A 22,500-nucleotide genomic window follows, 5' to 3' on the forward strand; every position below is an offset into this window, starting at 1 on the left:
TGGTGGTGGGGGGGGGGGGGGGGGGAGGGAGGGAAGATACAAGACTACGATTGACAGCTGCCACCAGTAGAGTTGCTTTTGAAAAGGATAGCTTTCAAACGATAATATAGATGATCCACACAGGTACCATACAGGTACGGCAAATAATGAAAATATACTGAAACAGCTGGTCTGGTGGTCCCGAACCTGACCCACAAACACAGCAACCTACAAAGTGATGTCCACAGACACAAAGGCGTACCAAATTGTACTCATGCCCAGCACAGACAGCCAAGCAATACACCCTCACTCACAGTAAATTAAAGGCGGCACCCACACCCACCATTAGCTGCGAAGCTGCACTCACACCCACCACAATATACAAGACTACACCCATGCTCACAACAGCATACGGAGCTACGCGTACACCCACCATAACGTGCTACCGCTTCACTCTCACCCGGTACAACCTGCAAAAATCACCCGCATCCGCCACAACCCATGAGGGTTCAACCACACAAACATCCAAAAGCTGCGTACCCACCCACAACATTCCACAGAATTATGCTCCTAACCACCACACACTCAAAGGCACACCCACTGTTACGAACCTGCAAAGCCCCACCCACAGCCATCACGACCCACAATCTCTCCGAAACCCTCCATGGGACGCCAGACCTCCGTCAGGACTCCTGACCTCCTGACCTCCTCCGCCACAGCCACTCCTCCTCCACAGCCCTGCTCCCCACCGTACGTACGTGGAGGTGGCTGCACGCGGACGTCGGTGGCCTGGTCGCGCTCCGGCCCGTACAGAGTGCGCCGCAGGGTCGAGGCGTGGGTCGGCTCCGAAGTCAGGTCGAACAGCGGCGTGACCAGCAGCGGGTCGGTCGGTCGACGACTGGCGTTCACGCCGCCCAGCACGTCCACTGAAACACCACGCGGTGAGCCGGGCCGCCGGCCGGGCCACAGGGAGCTAGGCGCTACGGTGCGGGGGCGGGGGCGTGCGCGCGTGCGGTGCGTGGGCGGCGGCGGCCGCGGCGGCCGCCGCCAGGGGTGCGGCGGGCTGGGCGGCGGGAGCAGCAGGCGGTGCAAACGGTAGGACGTGCTGTGCCGGGACGCGTTGTGCTGGTGCTGGGGCAGATCGTCTGGAACAGACCACAGCGCTGCTCAGGGCGCCGCGGGGGCGGCTGCACGTGACCGCCGGCGGTGACGGACGGCGAGTCCAGCCGGCCAGGTGCACGTGATAAAGCGCTGCTGGGTGGGAGAAACACGAGCGTACTTGAGTGGCGATTCAGTGGCGGCTGATTACGCGGAGTGTAATGAGCTAAGTGAGCTGATATTAGCATTAGTTTCCGTGATCTTCACAATTGTATGGAAATGCTTGATCTGGTGATCACAGTTTCAAGCCAATTATTTGAACAATGCCATCATAAAAGCCATCGCCACTTGTCCACTTACGGTGCTCCATCATAGCTTTTGGAGTTTTGATTTAACACAAGATACATAGTATAGTTTACATGGTAACCGCAGCAAACTGTTTAGCACCCATCTAATTGAGGGATTTTAAATCGACGCATCACACACAACTGCATATTGCAAATACTCAGTACCAAGACAAGGAAGTGTGATACGCAGTATTGAACTTCTGATATTCCAATTAATAACATATCTGATGATGCTGGGTCGTCGTGGAGGCTTCATCAACCAAATGGTCATTACAAACGGATCCAGCCTAGCATTAGCTCGGTGTAAAAATCACCAACTCATTGCGTTCATATTGACCACTGGACAGTACACCCGCATCCCTTCCGTGCACAGAGGCGACGGACCGGCCCACGCGCACGCCAGCCGTGCTCCCATTCGCCGTTCAGCTCCGCCTATCACGGCCGGTCGCGGCTCGTGACGACGCACCGCTGCGTGCAGCCCCAGGCCGCTCGTGGCCGCTCTTAATTGACCTCTATCGACCTGCGAACCCTGAGGAAGCGACGCCTGACATCGCTCGGCGCTGGCTCCGTCAGCTCTAAGCAGACTGCTCGACAAGCTCCGCGCGGTACCTTGCGCAGCGGCATAGGTATGTGTCCAGTTACTGTCGGTTTTATTTAACGAACGGCGAACATGCGGCAAATCAGATGGCGTGGTATCTGGCCTACAAAGTGATGTTCGTTGTTCGCAGATGATGCATCGGCTGACGAACGACGGAGTGCGGGATGGGAGTTATAATATGTCGGTGCTTTCGCCATTGATTCATATATTAATTCAGAAGATCCCTTCTGTCGTTTCTGGGGGTTCGTTATTTTTCAAAGCAAAGCCTTCATTAGTGATATATGTTTTATACTTGTAAAACGTTAATTTGACCTACAAAATGCATACCCGAAGAACGCTCTAAGTGTGGTGACATCTTTCCAAGAAACTGTCCCCTAGCGGAGAAACAGTAATATTACTCTCATGTTAACGCCATATAATACTAGATGAGGCTCACATTGAGCTGACACAGCTCAAAAGCCGCGAAAGGAGTATAGCTGCCAAAGCCATCACCAGGCACAGCCTTTGCTAAGAACCGTGCGTGCGCGTTCAGAAATATGCGGACCATTTTGAGACTGGTAACGGTTAACAAGAATATGGATTGACTTTCGATGGAAATGCATTATTCGGGAGTTATTTGGCAAGTCAATGCAAGCACGTGTGTTGAAAAGAATTAGTGTCCAATGCTCACACATGCCCAGTGCTAACTTCGGAATGATCCTTAAAATCCACAAACGTGTCCAGGCAGCTGTAACTGTGTGTGCACGTGTGGTACGTTGACATATGCTCCAAGAAGGTAGGTCCTCAGACGACGCTGTAACACCACTATTTTAGTGCGCCGCTGCTACATCAGGACCGACGCGAAAGCCAATGGAACCACGCTGCGAGAGCCAGCACGGAGCCTTTTCTCAGGCACATTACGGCATAGCATCCATCAACATTGTATGATAATAGCCGTCTTATATTTCTAACTTGGGGAAAGTGGCATCCGTAATCGGGCAGCCGGCGCTGAGAGCCTCCAAGTTGGCCTATCATTTATGCCCCGACCGAATGATACACGCACGTCTGACAACTTGCTTATCATTCAGCCTACCGTCGCATCAAAGCGCGTTTGGCTTGAATATTACAGTGCCGTGTGCCCATGTTGGACGGGGTTTCTAAATGCATTCGCTGAGGGAATTGGAAAGTACAGGCACAAATCTTTAAATTCATTTCACCTCTTGATGAGCAGCAATACCGCGTACGCGCATTACCCAAACGTACATTTCAGTATTTATGCAGTCTATACATCGTGCACCATATGCGTGCAAGTGATACTGCGTTATGTACCTGGATGTCTTCCTCCGTGCCCATTGGTCGTCGCTGTTCAATGTATTCACGTTTGAGTTAACCTACGTTTGGGCCTGTGCGCAACATGATTGAGCAAACACGTATTTGTTCATTTTTTTCATACATACATCGATTAACACATCTACCAATGTGATTGTAGCGTACTTGTAAACTATATAACCGGCCATGCTCTGGTGATTCTACCATGGAAGCCATGCACTAACAGCGCGGAAGAAGTCTGTAACGAGAACGAATGTCCTTCGCAGGTATGTGTGTGCCAGCTTTTTGCGTGAAGTCCTTTCTGAATCATGCTATGTTCTGATTTGGACAAGACTGCCTATATTTTTCAATATAACTGATTGCTGCTCCAGCTCTTTGCTCAGCTTGAACAGGCGATCTCTGCTACAAGCATACACGAGCTGCTCGCTTTCCAAAACAAGGTGTACTTCCAAAATTCTCCGTTTCACACTTCCCTTTACAACTCTATGGCGATTCGGTGCCCCAGGCTAAATCGCCGCCATAAAAGTACGAAACGCTCGGCATCGGAAGAGGCCCACAAGCCCCCAGGCACGGGAATACAGCGAAAGCGAGCCCATGCCGGTAGGTGCGGTACTCACCAACGCATGGGTTTCTGTGGACCACATTGAATATACTGCCACAGTCGCTTTCCTGCATGTTTGGACAGATGCAGCCAAACACAGGGCTCAGGCGGAGTCGATTCCAAGCGTCGTAACAGGCGTCACTGAAACAAAAAGGACATTAATGCGGGCCGCACCGGGATCGGCACCGCGGCGCCGCCGACGGCGCAGGGCGAACACAGCTCCGCGCGGCGCGGAACAGAGACGCCGGCGCCCTGTTCGATATTGGGAAGTGGTGTTTGCTCCGTGGCGAAGAAGCTCTTCCAGTGTAATCGCATTTTCTCCAGGTCGGCTTTCACCAAGCATGGATGCAGGAAGTGATCTGGTGTTCTGCAATGCTATGGCGCATAGTTAGCTGAAGTAACGTAACATAGTACTTTTTAAGAGACTTGATATGAAGATTAATCTAGTATGACTAATACATATGACTGATCTGGCAGCATTTTGACATGGAAGAACTTCGCGAACCAACATGCTTTCGTACAAGCGGAAGGGCTATTGCAATGCAATGAAATGGAACAACGCGGAGCCGTAACGTCACGAAGCGTGACCTGCCGTCTTCGATAGAGAATCTACGAGCTTCTTTTGACACGCCATCGCAACCACCATTCCGGGAAATTTGTTTTGCCACTTTGCTGTCATCGATCATAATGTGTCTAGCCTGTCATTCTTGCTCCATTCTTGAAGTAACGGCGGACGCGATGTTTCGCGTAGATGCCATCTTGAAACGCTGTGTTTAACGTGACATTTTGTGTTAAAGGAATGCGGCACCGTTGGAGGCTATTACAAAAACCATACGAGTGGAAAGGAAGGATGGTTTGGCCATCGAGTACCATGGAGCACACTTACCAAAACTCTGGACATTAACCACATGGTGGCGAGTTGAAAGAGGTGACTTCAAAATTGGCTTTCGCTCTCCATTTTCTGAGACGGTCCATATTTGAAGATATTGAAGACAGCATAAGATATGATGTACTAAGCTCACTTTTAACCACTAGTACCCTTTTAAGTGGACAAGACCACTCCAGATTACACAATTTCTCTTTTAGTAAATAAACTCTTCAATACGGCATTGTTTTGATTGCGTTATCATACCTGCACCGCTTTGGCCGAAAGCCAACCAACAGCCGTTATATCTGCAACTTGTGCTCACAAACGCCAGGTATGAACAACTCGACAACTACATTTTTCTTGGCCTTGATCGTCGCATGTCCAATAAAATGACGGGATTTGAATGGCGTTATTATGCCATCATGGATGCCTGGGTGGCCGTGAAATAGCCTGCACGCCTTCGCGGGCGTGTAGCTCAGAAATTAGATGGGTTTATGTCTTGAAAAGGTCTGGGCTGTGAACTGCACCGAATGATCTTCAAGATGGTTATTTCTATTCAAAGCCCCATACAAAGGTGAAGCACTCACTTCAGTCCATGGTAAAATGCTCCGCATCAAATGCTAGGGACTACATATCACGGGAAATGACGGCCGAAAACTCACCGTTGTTACTTAAAACATACAGTTGGCGAGCTGTTTTGATTCTAGCTATCATTAAAAGCTCGTCAAAGTTGTAAGCATTACCAGCTCATCCTGAAGCGACCAGCAGTCTAGGCCGTCAGTTTGGACGGGCTAACCATTCCGCTACATGCGAGGCGGTGAGGCTTTGGTAACATTGACGGTCGACGAATTTTATATTACGCAGCAGGTGACACAACTCACAGGCTTTTAGCTGCAGTGAAATGCTTAAAATAATGTATTTTTGTTGGGAAATCACCTTATACGATCGATGACAAAGACAATTTGTTGAGGTGCTCTGCTGCAACGCTTTGGCTGCGGGTGGCTATACCGAATGAGATCGTGTTGACAACTCGATACCTTTCTGTAGTGGTGAGCATTAGTTCGATCAAAAAATTCCTCAAAAAGTCCATTCAAACCGAAAATGTGAGCTTTTGAGAAAGAAACTGGGAACAGTGAATTCGCGATCCGAATCAGCCAACCCCGATATGATTACCTTAACTTTCAAGGAAATCGATGGTACCAGAGTTTTGTTCGAGGGGGCACAGCGGAATCTGCCCCCATGACCAACTTAACACATGCATTTATCTGTATGTAAATACACTTCGTTAATCGGAACAGGGAGGCAGACATGCAAAAAGAGGAATTTCAAAAGAGATAGTTTGGATCGTAGACAATACATTTTGTACCACCGCGGCGCGCTAAAATGTTTTTTCAGTGGGCAGGTTTCAGTTGTGTCGCTTCCACTGCGAAGTTATTCATACTTCCCCGAATGGTAGCGTTAACACTCTGCTGCACGCCCCATACACGAGATATGACGCCGCCGAGTAGGGACACTGATTCGGGCCCCCCGTTGACACCTCGACAGATGAGCCTTAAAACCGGCAAACGAGCAGGTTTGCGAGGTTTCAGAGGACAATCCCGAGCAAATCCCGGTAAATCCAGGCGCATCCATCTTCCTAGTGGCGGCGCGCCACAAATGTCACGCGACGCTGACTAAAGAGTGGCAGATCGTGACAAAACGGCAGAAAAAGGAATGGCCGCCTGCCAAATCTGGCGCAGGGCTCCGTTGGCGTGGTCGCGGGTCATTCCACTCGTCGGCCTGCTAGGTGAACAGGAGACAGCGGCCGAGCGACACAGACTCGAATAAGCCTTGAAACTCTTACAAGTTTCACTGGCAAATCGAGAACACAAATTAAGTATTGGGTTCTGAGCCTAGTCCACCAGGGGTGGAGTTCGCGTTTTTTATTGGGAATGGAGTGGGGCGGGGGGGAGGGGACCCATGTGGTGGAGGTGGACCCATGAGCCTTACCCGCCTTATTTCTCACATGCATTTCCTCATGGGTATCGTTCTCGTGGTCTGTGGTCACAAAGTGGATTTGAGATAAGGAAGAAGGGTTCATGGTTTTTGGCAGTATGAGTTCAAAGTTGTCATTTTGAGCTGACGATCTTCAATTTACGTGGAGGTACTGATTAGACGGTGCTTTAGAGCTGAACAACTATGCTATTAACAGTACTTAATACTTCGAATTGTGCTCATCCTGAAGAGCTTATCTCTTGAAGATGAGCACAAGACAGCGGATGAGCGTTTGTTCATGGTAATGTTTATTCTTAGAGACACACACCTAACTTTCAAAAATGTGATAACACGATTTTCCATCTTGCTTTCTTTCAACGACGCACAACTTGCTGGAGAAAACCAGCCACTACGGGGCCGCAGCACCCCCGTGTCATAGTGACCACCGCACGTGCCCACGAATGCTGCCGCTACGAGGCCGATCAGGTAGGCTGTAAAAGGCAACGATTCTGAGTAGCTGCTGGGCTCCTCTCAGCAGTTTGAGCCACTGGAGGTGAAGACAATGTCGCATTGGATGGCGCAATGGCAGTGCTCCATGATTGTCAAAATTTGATTGCCGCGTTCTTCTGCTTTGAACAATGCCATGCAGACAGGGGTGGATCCAGAAGGGGAGGGGCATGGAGGGTGGGGGGGGGGGGGGGACATGCCACTCACCTCCTTCGACCACTCACCAGATTTTGTTGCCATGAAGTGGCACCAAAATCTCCTGGTCAAAGAATACCAAACCTTTATCTCAGGGCACCATATGCTATATTCCAGGGGAAATTTCTGCGCCTTTTACAGAGAGCAAATTCATGATCGACTCGCTCTTCGCCATTCGGCGAAGTGGCACCAAAAAGCTGCATTTCAGTGAGTTCAAACCTTTATTTCGCTGAGACATCCAATTCCAGGGTGCACCATAAAGGGACTCAAAATGTGCATTTTCAAGGTAACAAACCCAAGGGGGCACTACAACGCTCGAACCTTTCCGCTAACGACATTCGGCTAACGCCTGACGCGGCGGCTCAATTTTGGATGATTTCGGCGGCATTGGATTCCCTTCTGCCTTTCCACCAGCAAGGGGCCTGTGTTAACCGCGGTACCCCTTTCTTTCCGTGACCGGCTGCGTCATGGTACGAGAAGGGTCCGCGGTTAACCAGCTGCGTCCCTGACCACAGCTCAGGTCATCGCAGCCAATAGAAAGGGCAGCCAATGATGGACACTTGGATCATTGTGCAATTGTGGCATGTTGTGTCGGATGCACTTTAGGCTGGGGAGAGAGGATAGCTAATGGCAACCTGGTCAGTTCATTCAGGTGGAGCACGCTCAGAGTCCGTGTTCATTTTTTGTTCTAGATTTGCCAGTGAAACTGCTAGAAGAGAAAGGGAAAACCAAGCAACGATTTTTCGCTCAAGAAATATATACAATTATCGGGTATAAAATCAGGTAGAATATATATATATATATATATATATATCTATATATATAAATATATCTGAAAGTCAAATTCTTCTAAAACATTTTTAATAAAAATAGGAAAAATAACCCAGACAATCAAAGGCTTTATTGCTATTAAACTTTACAGCCTAATCCGGTTTCGCCTGTCCCGTGAATAGTTCAGACTGGCGAATTATCGGATCAATAGCTCTATCGCGTAGGCCGCGCACATACGGTCGGCATTTATAGACTCGGAGAGCCGATAAAGCGGTGACACGGCCGGACCGGGTGGCACCGCCCCGGCGTCCGGGCGCTCGGCCACACCCAGCGCCGGAGGCCACCGAAGGCGGCAGTCGTCGGCCTCACCCGACGTCGCTGTCGACGGGCACTGTCAGCCGCGAATTGTTCCGGCCCGCTGGACAATGGAGCCGTCCTAGGCAATGGGAAGCTGGCAGAAAAAAATGCGAGCCGGTGGGGTTTGGGCGGATTTGGACAACTGGTGGGCTTGCGAGATAAAGAACTGAATCGTGGCGAGATGTCGCAGGTAGTCAAGCGCTGGCAAGTTCCGCGCTATTTTTTTGCAGCCATCCAACTTAGTACACTACAAATACAATTTCCTCAATAATGACTTCATTTTGACTGGCGTCACGGGTCCGGCTCGTCAGGAAAACAAGCCAGCAACTGGGCCACCGGGGAGTTAGTAAGTCCCATCAGACGACCACCAGCATCGCTGCATGTTCCAATCAAGCCAACTTCACCGGGATAATTCATCAGACCTGCCTGTGCTGGCTCCGTCGACAACGGGTCAGAGGTCCAGCGAGACCCGCACGCGCGTGCCGTCGCCGGCCATGTCGACCGGGCATGGACACAGGCGAAAGGGAGCAGTGGCTGGGGCAGGGCGGAGCTGAAACAGTAGCTAGGACAGACTGGAGATGGAACAGTGGCTGGGACAGGAGGGAGCTGAAACAGTGACTGGGGCAGGGCGGGGCTGAAATAGTGGCTAGGACAGAGTGAATATGAAACAGTGACTGGAACAGGAGGAGACTGAAACAGTGGATAGGACAGACTGGAGATGGAACAGTGGCTAGGATAGGAAAAGGCTGGATCAGTCACTGGGGCATAATAGAGCTGGTACAGTGACTGGGGCAGGGTGGAGCTGGAACAGTGGCTCTGGTAGGGTAGAGCTGGAACAGTGGCTTGGGCAGAGCGGAGCTGGACAGTGCCTAGGACAGAGTGGAGATGAAACAGTGGCTGGGACAGGAGGAGCCTGGACAGTGACTGGGGCAGGGTAGAATTGGAACAGTGGCTGGGGCAGGGGCCCCTGGAACAGTGGACGGGGCAGAATGGAACTGGAGCGGTGACTGGGACAGGGTGGCATCGGTACAGGGTAGACGTACAGAGGCGGGAGTTCAGGTGGGCCTTAGTCAACGTGCTCTGGTGGGTGGGGTCAATTCGACTTTCCTTTGTTAGACCGTTTCACTGGATATCGTCCCCTACTTCGGACGTCAGTCACAGGGCCGTTTCGCTGTACTCCGTTAATTTCAACGCACGTCGATCTTCACCCCCCCCCCCCCGCACCTATCCCAAAAACATACATGCTGCCCCGGTGGCGCGCCTCGGCAGCGCGGCCGGCGACCGCCGGCTTGTCTGTATTAATGGCCGCTGCTGGATTAGTAATGGTGACGGGGTGCCTGGCGCGGCCGGCCTCGGACGCCCGTAGCCGGCCATCGGAAGTCACGTAGCCCGGCCGCCCACCCCCCACCGCCGGTGGCCGCTGCGAGCGGATGGCGGCGTCGAGTCGGGGGCCGGCTCATGGCGACGGCGCTGGCCAATATGAGCATGCGTTCCCGGCAGCGTTGAGAGTTGGCATCGTGGCTGTGTCGTCACAATTAAAGTAATGGCCCAGAACGTCCCGCTCGCTCCCTTTTCCCCAATCGCCCGTCGGTGGCGACATCTCAGCGACTCAGCGTCCTCTGCGGGAAGCCTCCCGCATACCAGCCGGCATGGCCGGGTGACGCACTCACCGGTCTTCAACGGGCTTTCGACCCTGCGCCTGACGGTCTGGGCCAGGGAAGTCTCTGAGCGTTGAGGGACCTGCTGAGGCATTCTATCCGACCAGCAGCGTGGTGCCCGCCCCAGAGCTCGAAGGTCATGTTCCCCGCCGCCGAAGGGCCGCTGAGCAGCCGCGGTGACCCAACACCGGGTCACGAAGCCTCCCCCGCCGCGGGGGGACGAGGACGCTAGGCGGAGCCGGCCAGGGGAGGCTAATGGCAGGCCAGGTCCAGCTAATGTGGTTTGGCCGCGCTCCGTGCCCCGGATAATGCACCGCGCCTCACTGGCCTTTGTGAGGTCGGTGCAGCGGCGCTCCCGGCTCGTCCGGTGCTCTGCTGGAGGGCTCGGCTCGTCCGGTGTTCTGCTCGTGAGCTCGGCTCTTATGCCTGGCTAAGTTGTGTCGATGTGATGCTGTGGCGGCCGGATGTTATCTGTTCTGGCGTGAGTGCTTTGGTTTGCTCGATTAAATCACCTGGATGTCTTTCGTGAACTGGCGCATGGGCATACTGGGCGTTTGCTATGCATGCTTCTTACCATGTGTTATTTTCAGCCGCTTTTGTAAAGATGTTCAGAATTGTCGTAATCTGATTGCAGCCTAACTGTCGTAAGAAGAAGTATAGCTGCAGTAAGCTTGGATTTTGGGAGACCTGCACACCGCTCCCACTGCCTCCACTTGGGCCCTGTTTCCGCTCATTTCGATGTGCCAAACAGCGCACACCAACACGTCAGTGCATGGCCAGCGCGCTGACGTGTGCGGGACGGGGAGGGTACAATCCCCTCACGAAAAAGCACACGTTGTTGTGCATACTGCATGAAAGCCAACGAAATCCGGTTTGGTGCCAGACCAACGTAAGAACGGGTTTCATTGCCGATGAGAAGCAGTCCCTGCTGTTGAGCCGCGCTGACCTTCTGGCCTCGGCGGACCTCCCACGAGCTAGCGCACGGACACAGGTCGAGCGGGGAGCTATCGGGGGCCGGCAGCGAGATAGCGCCACGTCAGAGCTCGCGAAAGCCCCGCTGCCAGGCGTCCTTTGTGCCGCGTCTGCCGAAGACACATCGCACGATCAAAGAAAGCCGAAAGGTCAGGCTCGTCTTCGAGTCGGTGATGAAAATCCGGGAGGCGCCCTGTCGAAGTTTCAGCTGCGCCGGGCGACCACCCCGCTGGCCCGATCCGCAATACGAGGGAAGCGACCGCAGCCCACGGGCTGCAGTGCGCACGTCTGGATTCGCGTTGGCTGATTCACGCTCGATGATTCGAACTGAATATGTCAGGAGCACGCGCGACTCGTGACCGCGCGGCGCCGGCTCGACCCCGGCCGACCGCGGGGCTCGCTGTGGCGCCGACACTGCGGGACGTCACGGCCGGCGCAAGAGGACGCTACGCGAACGGACGCGGAGCTGTGCGGAGTAGCTGCCGAGCTACACGTGTTGCAAAATAATACAATGGCCGTTTGTCGGGTTGGAATGCGGCGTCATGAGTTTCATTACTGCCATTACGAACAGCGTAGCCGACATGTTGATGCAGAGTTTACTCTTAAAAATGCATTATCAAACGTTTTTTTTTCTAGGACTGCCGTGCTGGCTGTTCAAATTCGCGTTTATAACTTGTCCTGTTTTGCATGCAAAATAATATAAAACGAGCCGCCCCCCTGTAAGAATTCGTCCTGGCAGTTGAGTCATTATGAATATGCAGCAGTAAATATTGATGAATGTGCTGAATGTATATATCGTGCTGAATTTGTGTATAGTCATCAATGTGTGAGATTAGTCCTCGGGAAATATTCACAGAAGCCTATGTAGACTACAGCATCATGTCAGAATCATGTAACGCAAATGGGTTAAATCGGTGGGATCAGAACGCAATGAGAAAGATAGCGTTTGTTCTGACGACACACCAGTGTCGAAAGGTCACGACAAGCTCGAACCGCTCAGATTCGAACGTCAGTATGCATGATCCACGTCCCCATCAGTACATTCTAATAGCATGCCACAGTCCCCCCCCCTTCCCCAAGCCACTCAGCCCAAGCCGGGGGCACTCGCCTGTCGGTCATGTGGCACTGGTTGTCGTCGAAGCTGCACGAGCCGATGAAGTTGTCGTACAGCCGGGAGCACCTCGGCTGCTGGCGGCAGGCGTTGAGCGCGTACCGGCACGTGGGCAGCGCGTGCACGGGGTACGGATCCTTGTCTGGAAACGACGTCACACGTGTCACGATGACGTGTCATTAGTCGGCCAGCATATTGCCGGCCAGCATATTGCCGGCCAGCACTGAGTTTGGGGGGGGGGGGGGCGGTCCTGGGTCATTCCTGGACACTCCTCGCGTGTGCAAACGGCGACTGCTCACAAACTGACTTCTCGTGAATGCTCGCATGCTGAGGAAAGCTCAGCCTTCCGCCTGCAGCCGCATCGTACCAGAGGCCACATCAGTCTCAACGACGAGGGTGCCGGTATCCGCGCGGCGCCCGGACCACCCCGCCGCGTGCCAACCGCCGCGCTCATCGGAAGGCGACCCATCGCAGCGGCCGACTGAGCAGTCGCGGCCCGTTTCGCACGTCGAACGGCTTTCGCTCCGCCAGCACGGCCCATTGTTCGGAGCGCCGTGTCGGTGACGTCACGCAGCCTCCACACAACGGCGCGGCCGGCGGGCCGACGGCAGCGTGAGCCGATGCATTAGCCGGTAATAGGGCCGGCGCCGGCGCGGCGAGCCGTGACCTCGCCATGTGACCGCTGGCACAGACACGCCTCGCCCAGCATGCTGATGACCGTGACTGGACGGTGACGTCACCCGCCGCTGGACCGGGCTTTTGGCGGATGGAAGATCGGCGACTGTGTTCGGTGACATTAGGATATATTTGAACAGACGAGACGTTGTTCGACGATTGCAGCTTCAGGCATTGGGCTCAACATATCATGAATGATTGCATGTGCTGTTCGTGTTCCGTTTGGCGTAATGGGGTGAGATCTTCGCCCAAATTGTGCTATTTGTCATGTTAGGACAAACACAAGTACCATGACAATCACGTAACATGAGCAAGAAATGCCTTTAGCTTCTGATTTTTGGACATCATAATTCCTATGTCGAATATAACCGGCTTTCAACACGCCAGCGGGTACCAGTCAAATGACGCGATCATTCATCAACATCTTTCTTTGCTTGTTTTTGTTTTGTTCTCTCCCTTCTGAGAAAGCTGAACGCTTCAAGGGCGTGCTCGCAGCCCGCACGGTGGGCACGAACATTACCTTGAGCCGCTGCGTCTGCGAGCAGTACCTACCAATGATGATACCGTCATTTGATTAGCACCACCACATGTTGGCACCAGCACTACGTATCAAAGGGGCACTATTTTCAGCATAAAAACTGCCGTTCGCTTCGTACACGTGCTTTGTCCTTGTCTAAACATCTGCCAAGGTAAAACGCACTCTCCAACGCCATCACTTTTTTCTACGGGTCATCAGCATTTAGTGTCCACATCACTGGCGGCACCGCTGAGCTATGCAAGGCAGCACGGACGCGGCCCCTGCGGTGCCCGGCGCCAACCGACGCCGGTGCCGACCCTCCGCCACATCGGCGCGCGACGTTATCACTGACTCGCGGGAGTCGTGAATGACGAAACGTCGTCATTGACTCGCGGGAGGCGTGAGTGACGGAACGTCGCCACTGACTCGCGGGAGTCGTGGGTGACGGACACCGTCACTGCCTAGCGGGGGCAGCCGAGTGTGATGCGACATCTTCACTGCCTCGCGGGGGCCGTGAGTGACGAACATCGCCACTGCCTCGCGGGAGCCGTGAGTGACGTACGTCGTCACTGACTCGCGGGAGCCAAGAGTGACGGGACGTCACTGCCGGCCCGGCCTCTGACGGGCCATCAATTAAGCAGCGACAAATGACTACCTGCCTGTCAGGACACCCGTGGCCGGATCATTGTGGCCCTGTCGATAGGTAATTGATGGCCAACGTGGGCGTCAATAGCGGCGATCGCCGCCGCAGCGACTGACCCTTGCGCTTCACCGTGAAGCAGGGGTGGTCGAAGACGAGGTTGCGGTACGTGTTACACTCGGGGTCCATGCGCGGCTCCTTGCACAGGCAAGTCGGCTGGAAGAACTGGAACGAGACCAGCGTTCGCAGCGCCGCCTGGCACTTGGTCACTGTCACCGTTGAGCAGGCCACTGGAACGGAGAGGCGCGATGAGTTAGCGAAATGGGGTTAGAGCTGAGGTTCACAAGGTTATCGATCTGAGGTCAGAGCTGGGACATACCGGTCACCGATCTAATGTCAGAGCTGAGGCACACAAGGCCACCAATATGATGTAAGAGCTGAAGCACATAAGGTCACCAATCTGATGCCAGAGCTGAAGCACGCAAGGTCACCGATCTGATATAAGAGCTGAGGCACACAAGGTCACCAGTCTGAGGTCAGAGCTGTGGCACACAAGGCCACCAGTCTGAGGTCAGAGCTGTGGCACAAAAGGTCACCGCCACTATTCAGGCAGGTACAAAAACACGTTGAAACGGGTGGGTGAATCCTGAAAACAGAGTTCCTGTCACTCGCTAAAGCGGGATTTTGAAGTCTATTGAAGGATTTACGGACAAATGTTCGAAAAATTAATGGCCTTTTTGCAGCGCACAGTAACTCTCATCCAACATCTCGATAGTTTGAGCTTTATCCGTAGGAGTGGGGCGGCACAAACAATGGAGGTTAGACAAGGGGATGCACAGCTCCACCTATGGTGGCCTGGCTACGGAATGCTAAAAAGTGGCAGCACAATTGTAAGGAAGCTGTTGACTCGAAAGGTCATGGCTTTGTGACAGCTCACCACTTCTACATCGACTCATGCATTGGTACGGTCATAGCCATGTTCGTTATCAGTCTCTATGACTTCCTGTCTTACGCCTTAGGGCTAGGCATGCAGCTGCTCGGCGTCGTTGGCTCGCACGCTTTTCACAACACTGAAACATGTCTAAGTGATCGCGAGCCGCTCAAAAACGTACAATTCAGCTAACGAACCAGAAGCCCGTAATTATCCAGGTGGCATTCAAAGAGATGGATAGCTTCAATTCTGGCCCAATGTCGATCCGGAACGCGCCACGGGCCGTAAGCAAACCGCACAATTTCCGCCGAAACGTGCTCCGATACTCGTGGCTATCCCTGCACACTCCCATTGCCCGGCCGGGTCGCACCACTCACAGCAGCTGGCTCGGGTGTCACACATCTGGCCACATAATAAGTTTTTAGGGCGACGCCAACAAATGAGATGGCCTCAGTCCCCACCCGGATGAACCGGCACCCGCCATGTTGCGAAACCCATTAAGCGCGATGGCACTGCCTACGCTGTACCACAAAAACGGGCCGCGTATAAACGTCCCACGCCGGCATTCAGGCTACTTCTGAAAAAGACCACAGCACTGCCGAATGCGTTTCGTGAGGGGGGCCATCTGATAGAGTACAGTTAGCGCTGAGGGAGGCTATCATTGGAGAGGGGGGGGGGGGGGAGACATAATAACTCAAGCTGCGCTCTGAAAATGTGAGTTTGACCGCCACATTGGTTTGTCCAGACGGGCTCTTACTTGATGCACGATAAGCTGATCAAAAATATGAGTGCTACAATGCCGCAGTACGTATCGTATAATGGCCTCGTCATCACCGCTGCCTTCTCCGGCAGCGGCGAGGGCCGAGATGGCCGGCCACCTCTCCGTGGACGTGACGACTAGATAAGCGTTGTTATGCATATGAGCTGGCTTTCGAGCTGGCGAAGATGGCGCGGATGTGATGAGCATACTTCTCTATCTACAACACAGCCCAGGCGCGCTCTGGCCCTCAGATCATACATTCCCCGGACGCAGGCGTGCAGTCACGATATTCTTATAGGGTGGAGGGGAGGGGAAGGGGGCGTAGTTCGGTGAGTGCACATCACGCCGATTTTACCTTTTTGTCTGGAGCCATTCATGGGGAAAATGGGAGGGGGGGGGGGAGATCCTAACAAGGGAGCAAAGCACTGCCCTCCTGGCTACGCTTCTGCGCGATCGTACGGTCTATACGGACGTCCTCTTTAACGCATCGACGTCGACGACTTCGTGGACGCCCACTTGGAGGTCGCCGTCCCCGGCCGCCGGATGGCTGGGGTCACGAAAACCGGCCGGCCGATTTTCCCCGAGCGGAGCCGACCACGGCGGCGCTCAAATGTCATCCAATCGCGGTGCTTCAACGCCGAGCACGTCCGCAGCCAGTGGGCGCCGGTGGGACCGATGCAGCGCCCGGTTCTGATCGAGCGCTCCGATGCACTTCCAGCTGCAGTAATGCGGCGTGCGAATGGGTGCAATAACTCGTCTTTCGACATCCATAGCCCTGGACTAAACCGTAGCCCTATGGCGTCATTTGCTCACTTTGTTACAGAACGCGTCAGCTTCAGCGTCACAGCATTTCACCTGAGCCAACCCATGGCTTGATATTATGGGTTTTAAGTACTTATAATGGAATATCAAAAATAATTGAGGCGCGCGGCTTTCTGCAATACAACAAGTACTGTAAGTAGACTTTGCATTCTGATTAAGGGGCATCGGCTGAGGTATACTCGGCGCGCCTAGGAGCGCACCCGAAGAGCCAAGTCCGCTAAAACAAGGGAAGGTTAAGAGAAAATTTACACGCCAAAATCCCTTCCTACTTGCCAAGGCCGACATCAAACCAGAGTCGACACTGGCCTTCGCCGCCTTACCGGCTGGCGGCCACAGCGTGCTCTGCGGGCTAGTCGCGCTCGCAGGGGCCAGCACGGGGAGCAGTCGGGAATGGAACAGCGCACGGGGCAGGAAGACTGGGCAGCAGGATTGGAAAGCGAACACGGGCAGTGTCACAGACCGGCGGGCGGGGCATGAGGCCTGAGCTTGGTCATTACATTACGGCGGATCCTTTCTTGATCCAGTCACAATGTGTAATGTGGCCAAGAGTTAGGCGTTACGACATGTTTAATGTTAAACTTCACCACGCGTTTGGTGTTAAACACCACCATATGTGTAATGAGAAAATGTCACCGCATGCTTGACATCAAACTTCACCACGTGTGTAATGTTACACCTGACTACATACATAATAACAAATTATCATAAAACGGGTCGGCCATAGGCGCCCAGGCGTTCGGTTTCCACGCCTTTGTGTCCAAGTTAGAGGAATGAGTTTGTCTGCACAGCGCTTGTCATGCCTCTTGCTGGCAAGCGCACTTAAACAAGCATCAAAAGCGTCCCGGAGGGTCTTTGCGATATTGCCACCGAGTCATCTCAGCATTCCTGCCGACAGAATGCAGCATTCACACCGCGCCACTGCAACAGTCACTACAGCACTACCGCATCCTTACCGCGGCATGCTCACTGAGTTACTGCGAGACCAGCAGACAATATCTGGACCGATCAAGCCATATCCCCGCTGGGTGGCTGCGGCATTTTGTCAGAGCTGCCGCAACGCCCTTACGGGGGCATCGGCGAAGTCCAGACCGCTTACCGAGCTCCTGACCGCAGAGGCGGGGGATCAGCGTGGTGATGGAGTGGCAGGCGGCATCGTTGACGCACAGCTGTCGCGCCAGCTTGCAGTTGATGGTGGTGGACGCCGTCTCCAGGTTGACCACTGGAAGGGAGGCACAGTCAGGCGGATGGCGGCAGAGAGAAGGATGACAACGCCGTTGATCATAACCGACCCGTGGGAGGTGACAAAGCCTTCTCAAGTGCAAGGTGAGGACGGTCTGATGGTGTTAGGGACGATTTTTCATTCGTTTGCGCTACACGTCTCATAGGAATCCAGCAGGTATCGCTGAAAGCTGTGTATGCATGGACATATGAATAGCTTCAATAGGGTCCTCCACAAAGGAGCATGTCTGTTAGTTCACAAGTTCAGAAGATACAAGGATACTGCCAAAGTTCAGACGATACAAGCAAGCAGATACAAAACATAAAACATACAGTCAAACACCCATTCGCCGGCTATCAACAGCACTAGCACCCAACAGGTGCGCTCTCACTGCACGTACATATCACCGCCGTGTCAGTTGTGAAATATCCATTGGCATTACATCGTACAATACTGGCGCGTGGTACCGAAACGTCCCCTACCGGCCCCCGTTCTCGACCCAGCAAGGTGTAGGGTAGCATCCTGCCGAACGGGTCGCACTCGTGCGTTGCAGTTTAACACGAACAGGTCTCTCAGCTCATTAGGCTAGCCGTGTAGCATCAGCTTGTGAGCTAGCGTGACCGTTTGGTATTTTGACCTCGCACTCAGTCCGCTAACCCGAGCCAGGTCGGGAGCGCCCAGCGGCCCCGCTGACCCGAGCCAGGTGGGGCGGCCGGAGGCCCCGCCGACCCGAGCCAGGCCGGGCTTTTTCAGCATCCCCGCTGATACGAGCCAGGTCGGGCGCGCCCAGAGGCCCCGCTGACCGGAACCAGGTCGGGCCCGCCCGGTGGCCCCGCTGACCCGAGCCAGGTCGGACGCGCAGAGGCCCGAGCCCGAGCTGGCTCGAGCCCGGGCGCGTCCAGCGGCGCCAGGCGACGAGGCTCTCCCGCCCGCTCGTATTGTGGCGGCAGCAAACGTCCTGGTGTGGGGCGTGGGCTGCAGTGGCAATCGGTCCAGTGTGATCGTGTTTCTACTGCTTCTCGTCGGTCACGGCGAATTACATTTCCGGTGGCAAAATCACCTGGCTCTCCGCAACATACATTGAGCATTGCAAGCGCGCAAGGCAAAAACGAGAAAATCATTACATCCTTTGTTCAGTAAATTCGACAAGTAGCAGTACAAGTGGTAGTTCAATACGAAGACAAGCACGGATTGGTTGCCAGGCTACAGCAAACTATAGTCCCCAGCAGCACAGGCACTGTCCTTTCACCAAAGCGTCGTGTAAGCTACATTAGATAAGCACTAGCGTCATAGCTCCGTCGAATTTAAAAGCCAGCCAAGGTAACACCTGGTCTTTGCAAAAAAAGTATGATAGTTAAGGCCTAAGCTGAATAGAAGCCATTGAGTTGCCTGGATAGCATTATTTGAAACAAATACCTTTTCGATTGTAGATAAAAGACTTTATTAGATTAAATTAAGTAGATTAAAGACAAAAAAAGTCATCACTATACTGCGTCCTACTGGGAGCAGAATGCAGTGGAATTTCACTTTCTCTGATCTGCAGATCATATTGGTGGTCTCTTTTTACTTGGGCAGCAAGAAAGACCGTCTAGGCGAATAGTGCTAACCCTGATTCACGTTTTGTACCACTCGCTTTGCACCTAGAACCAAATGTTGCTGATGCCCAGCTCGCTGAAGCTAAACAAACATCGTTACAAGCGTTCCCAACCTTTTCAGGCTGGACAACATCAATTCCCCCGACGGCGTAGTCACAACCATGGTTGGGTTTAATCTCATCTCTTTAGAAACGTCTCGCGCACCATTTCAGTTTCCTTCGAAAGTTTGTCAACTTCAACAATCTCCTACTGTTCCTGCGAGCCACATTTACCAAGCGCCGACAGCTCCCCTCTCTTTACACTGTCCTTATTTAATTTCCCCACTTCAGTCGACAGAGTTTGCTCAAATCAGCACCATAAAAATACAAGATGTTGGCAGAGTTTAGCAAGCGCAAAGGAAGTCAACTTCAGACTGAAAGCTCGGATGGTTTGCCTTAGGAAAACCCACATCTTAGGCTGCCATCCTGGTCCGCTGTATTTGAAGGTGAATAGTTATCTAATTAACACAATGTTCAACTCTTGCTGGCTATTAAATCATGAAGTTGACCGTGTAATTTGTTTCTTTGAAATTTACGAAATGCAAGTGCATTATAAAACAAATAATGAAAACCAGCAAACCTTCGGTGGCTCGCACTTGCCCGTCAGGAGCACCATTGATAACACGGCTCGCCATTCTGTCTCGGGATGCAATATCTTCCGCTGTCTTGGTTTTCATAATCGATGCAAGCAAAGCTCTAAAACTTGCGAGGGATCCCGAGTGAATGCAAAATTTCATAGGTACTCAAATTTGTTCTAATCTTCTCCGCGCACGAGCCCAAATGCAGCCTTCATCACAACAGTGTCCACAGAGTAACGCCTCCCCCCCTCTCTCTCTCCCTCTTTCTCGCTCTCTCTCTCCCTTTCTCTCTGGCCCATTCTATCTCTGTCTTTGCCGTTGTTGATCTTCCTCGATGCTGCCCGGTTTCTTTGCCTTTCCATTCCGTAGTCTGTACCAAGTAAACATTTCATTTTTCTCTATCCTCTCTCTTACTACAGTGCCGACTAAGACACTTTTAGATGGACGCGTCGTAACAGTCATGCCAAATTTGACCCTTGGCGCTATCGCACGCCTGTTACTGCATGCTGCGCACACAGGACCCACTCAGAAAACGCCTTCGGCACCATATGAACAGCTTTCATCCTCCTTGCAAGCCATTTCAGACCGTCGTGAACATGACGGAGGACCGGATTTGTGAGATGCACTAGGCTGGCTTCTGGATCCCGACCTTTCGCCTTAAAAGCAATGATGGTTCTACACAAAGCCATCAGAACAAGTTAGTCGTCGCTAATGCCGAGGTGTTCCACCGTAACGCGGTGTGGGAGAGGAGGTCGGTACAAGACAACAGCCTGCGGCTGATCCCTGCTCACAAAGGGACCGGAACGCGCAGATTAAACTGCTACGGCGCCTTGCGTCATGATTGTCTTCTGTCAGCCTTCAGGGACGTCCCTCTAGTTGTTTTTGAATACTCACTGAAACATCATGCCCTGCAGCGTATTTGGCTGATTGTGCGACATGTGTGTGAATGCCCTTTGTGTGCGTATGCACGTATAGCTAGACTTTATGTCAATTCCGTCGAAGGAGGGAGATAAAAGACAAAGCACGCATTCGGTCGGTCTTTCAACAACCCCGAATTTTTTTCTTTAAAAAAATCACGTATTTTCCCTCTCACTCTCCCTAAACACATACACTGACGATGTTGGCGGCGTGCCACCGTGCTGCACGGCGCTAGATAGCGGCAGGGCAACCGGGAGCCGCCGGCGCCCGGGGACGCCACGATGCCGACGGCTCCGGCGGGAACGGGAGAGGGGGGTGCACACGTGCGCACCCGCAAGTGTGACCCCTTCACCCATTACCCATCACACGGCCCGCTCGTCGCCCGTCGCGTTGCCCGCCACTCTGACTCGCCCGCTGCCGGTCGAGCCGCCGGCGTGGCGGAGCCCTGTGCCGGCGGCGGCGGCTCTCGATCGCGCTGCCGCTCTCCGCGCAGCGTCGCGTCGCAGGGCAGCACGCCGCGAGCGCCCCACCGCCGCCGCCGCCGCCGCCGGGATTAGCTCAGCCCGCGGCCGGCTCCGGAGTCGCTATCGACGAGACCCGGCGGTTGGTTTATTTGTAATCGATGCAACGAGCGGGCGTTGGGGCCCTCTGAAGGCAACGCGACTGCGATACCGCCGAAAGGTGAAGGGCAACGCAGCGCTAGATTGGAAGGGCGGGCTGCCTTTCGGTAGACCGTCGCGGTGCGAAGCAAAAACGCAGAAGAGACGCAGCCCTATAAGCCTGTCTGGTCTTGTCAAATCCCTGACTTATAGGCTTCTCATAAGACCTGTTTTGGGTTGGACGGCACATCGCTGAACGGGTAGCTGCCTTACATTCTTTATCTCTCACGTTGTTTGGAAGAGGCCGCAACTTCCCTGCACAGTGAGCATTAATGAACATCCATGATCGCATTGAAACATTAACGACTGACATGGTACAACTTAGGTCGCAGTTGCATACAATGCAGATATAAAGAGTCGTGTGTCTGGACGTAGCTGGGAGATATGTGTTTATATATATATATATATATATATATATATATATATATATATATACATATACACCTTTGTATAGGTGCATATACACGCCTATATACCTATATACAGGCATATATATATACATAAAGGTATATATCGAGATATATACAGGTACATATATATATATATATATATATATGTATATATATATATATATATATATATATATATATATATATATATAATATAAATATAGGTATATGGATGCAGGTAATGTAAGAGCCGATATACTGTCTTATCTTTTTAAAGGCTACTTTTTGCCATAATACGTAATTAATGATATGCCGGTTCGTGCAATCCACTAGCATCGCAGTCATAAATCTGCGAAAGTTTTAATAACATCTGTCAATGGAGACAACTTTCAAGTCCTGCCTGAGTGAGAGGCAG

At 52.9% G+C, this 22,500-nt stretch overlaps 1 protein-coding gene across 1 annotated transcript; it reads right to left on the minus strand.

Annotated features, from left to right (window-relative positions):
• Positions 1-737: 737 nt before the first annotated feature.
• On the minus strand, positions 738-21,393 carry LOC119108209 (uncharacterized; the record flags this gene model as incomplete). The annotated part of the gene is given in 6 exon segments (XM_037231792.1): positions 738-905; positions 3,948-4,072; positions 12,342-12,486; positions 14,296-14,466; positions 17,786-17,908; positions 21,369-21,393. Coding segments are annotated over 6 exon segments (757 nt in total), but the record flags the coding sequence as incomplete, so codon positions are not given.
• Between the last annotated feature and the right edge of the window lie 1,107 nt (positions 21,394-22,500).

Source organism: Pollicipes pollicipes, unplaced genomic scaffold (genome assembly GCF_011947565.3).
Source record: "Pollicipes pollicipes isolate AB1234 unplaced genomic scaffold, Ppol_2.1 Scaffold_6686;HRSCAF=7923_pilon_pilon_pilon, whole genome shotgun sequence".
NCBI lineage: Eukaryota > Metazoa > Arthropoda > Thecostraca > Pollicipedomorpha > Pollicipedidae > Pollicipes > Pollicipes pollicipes.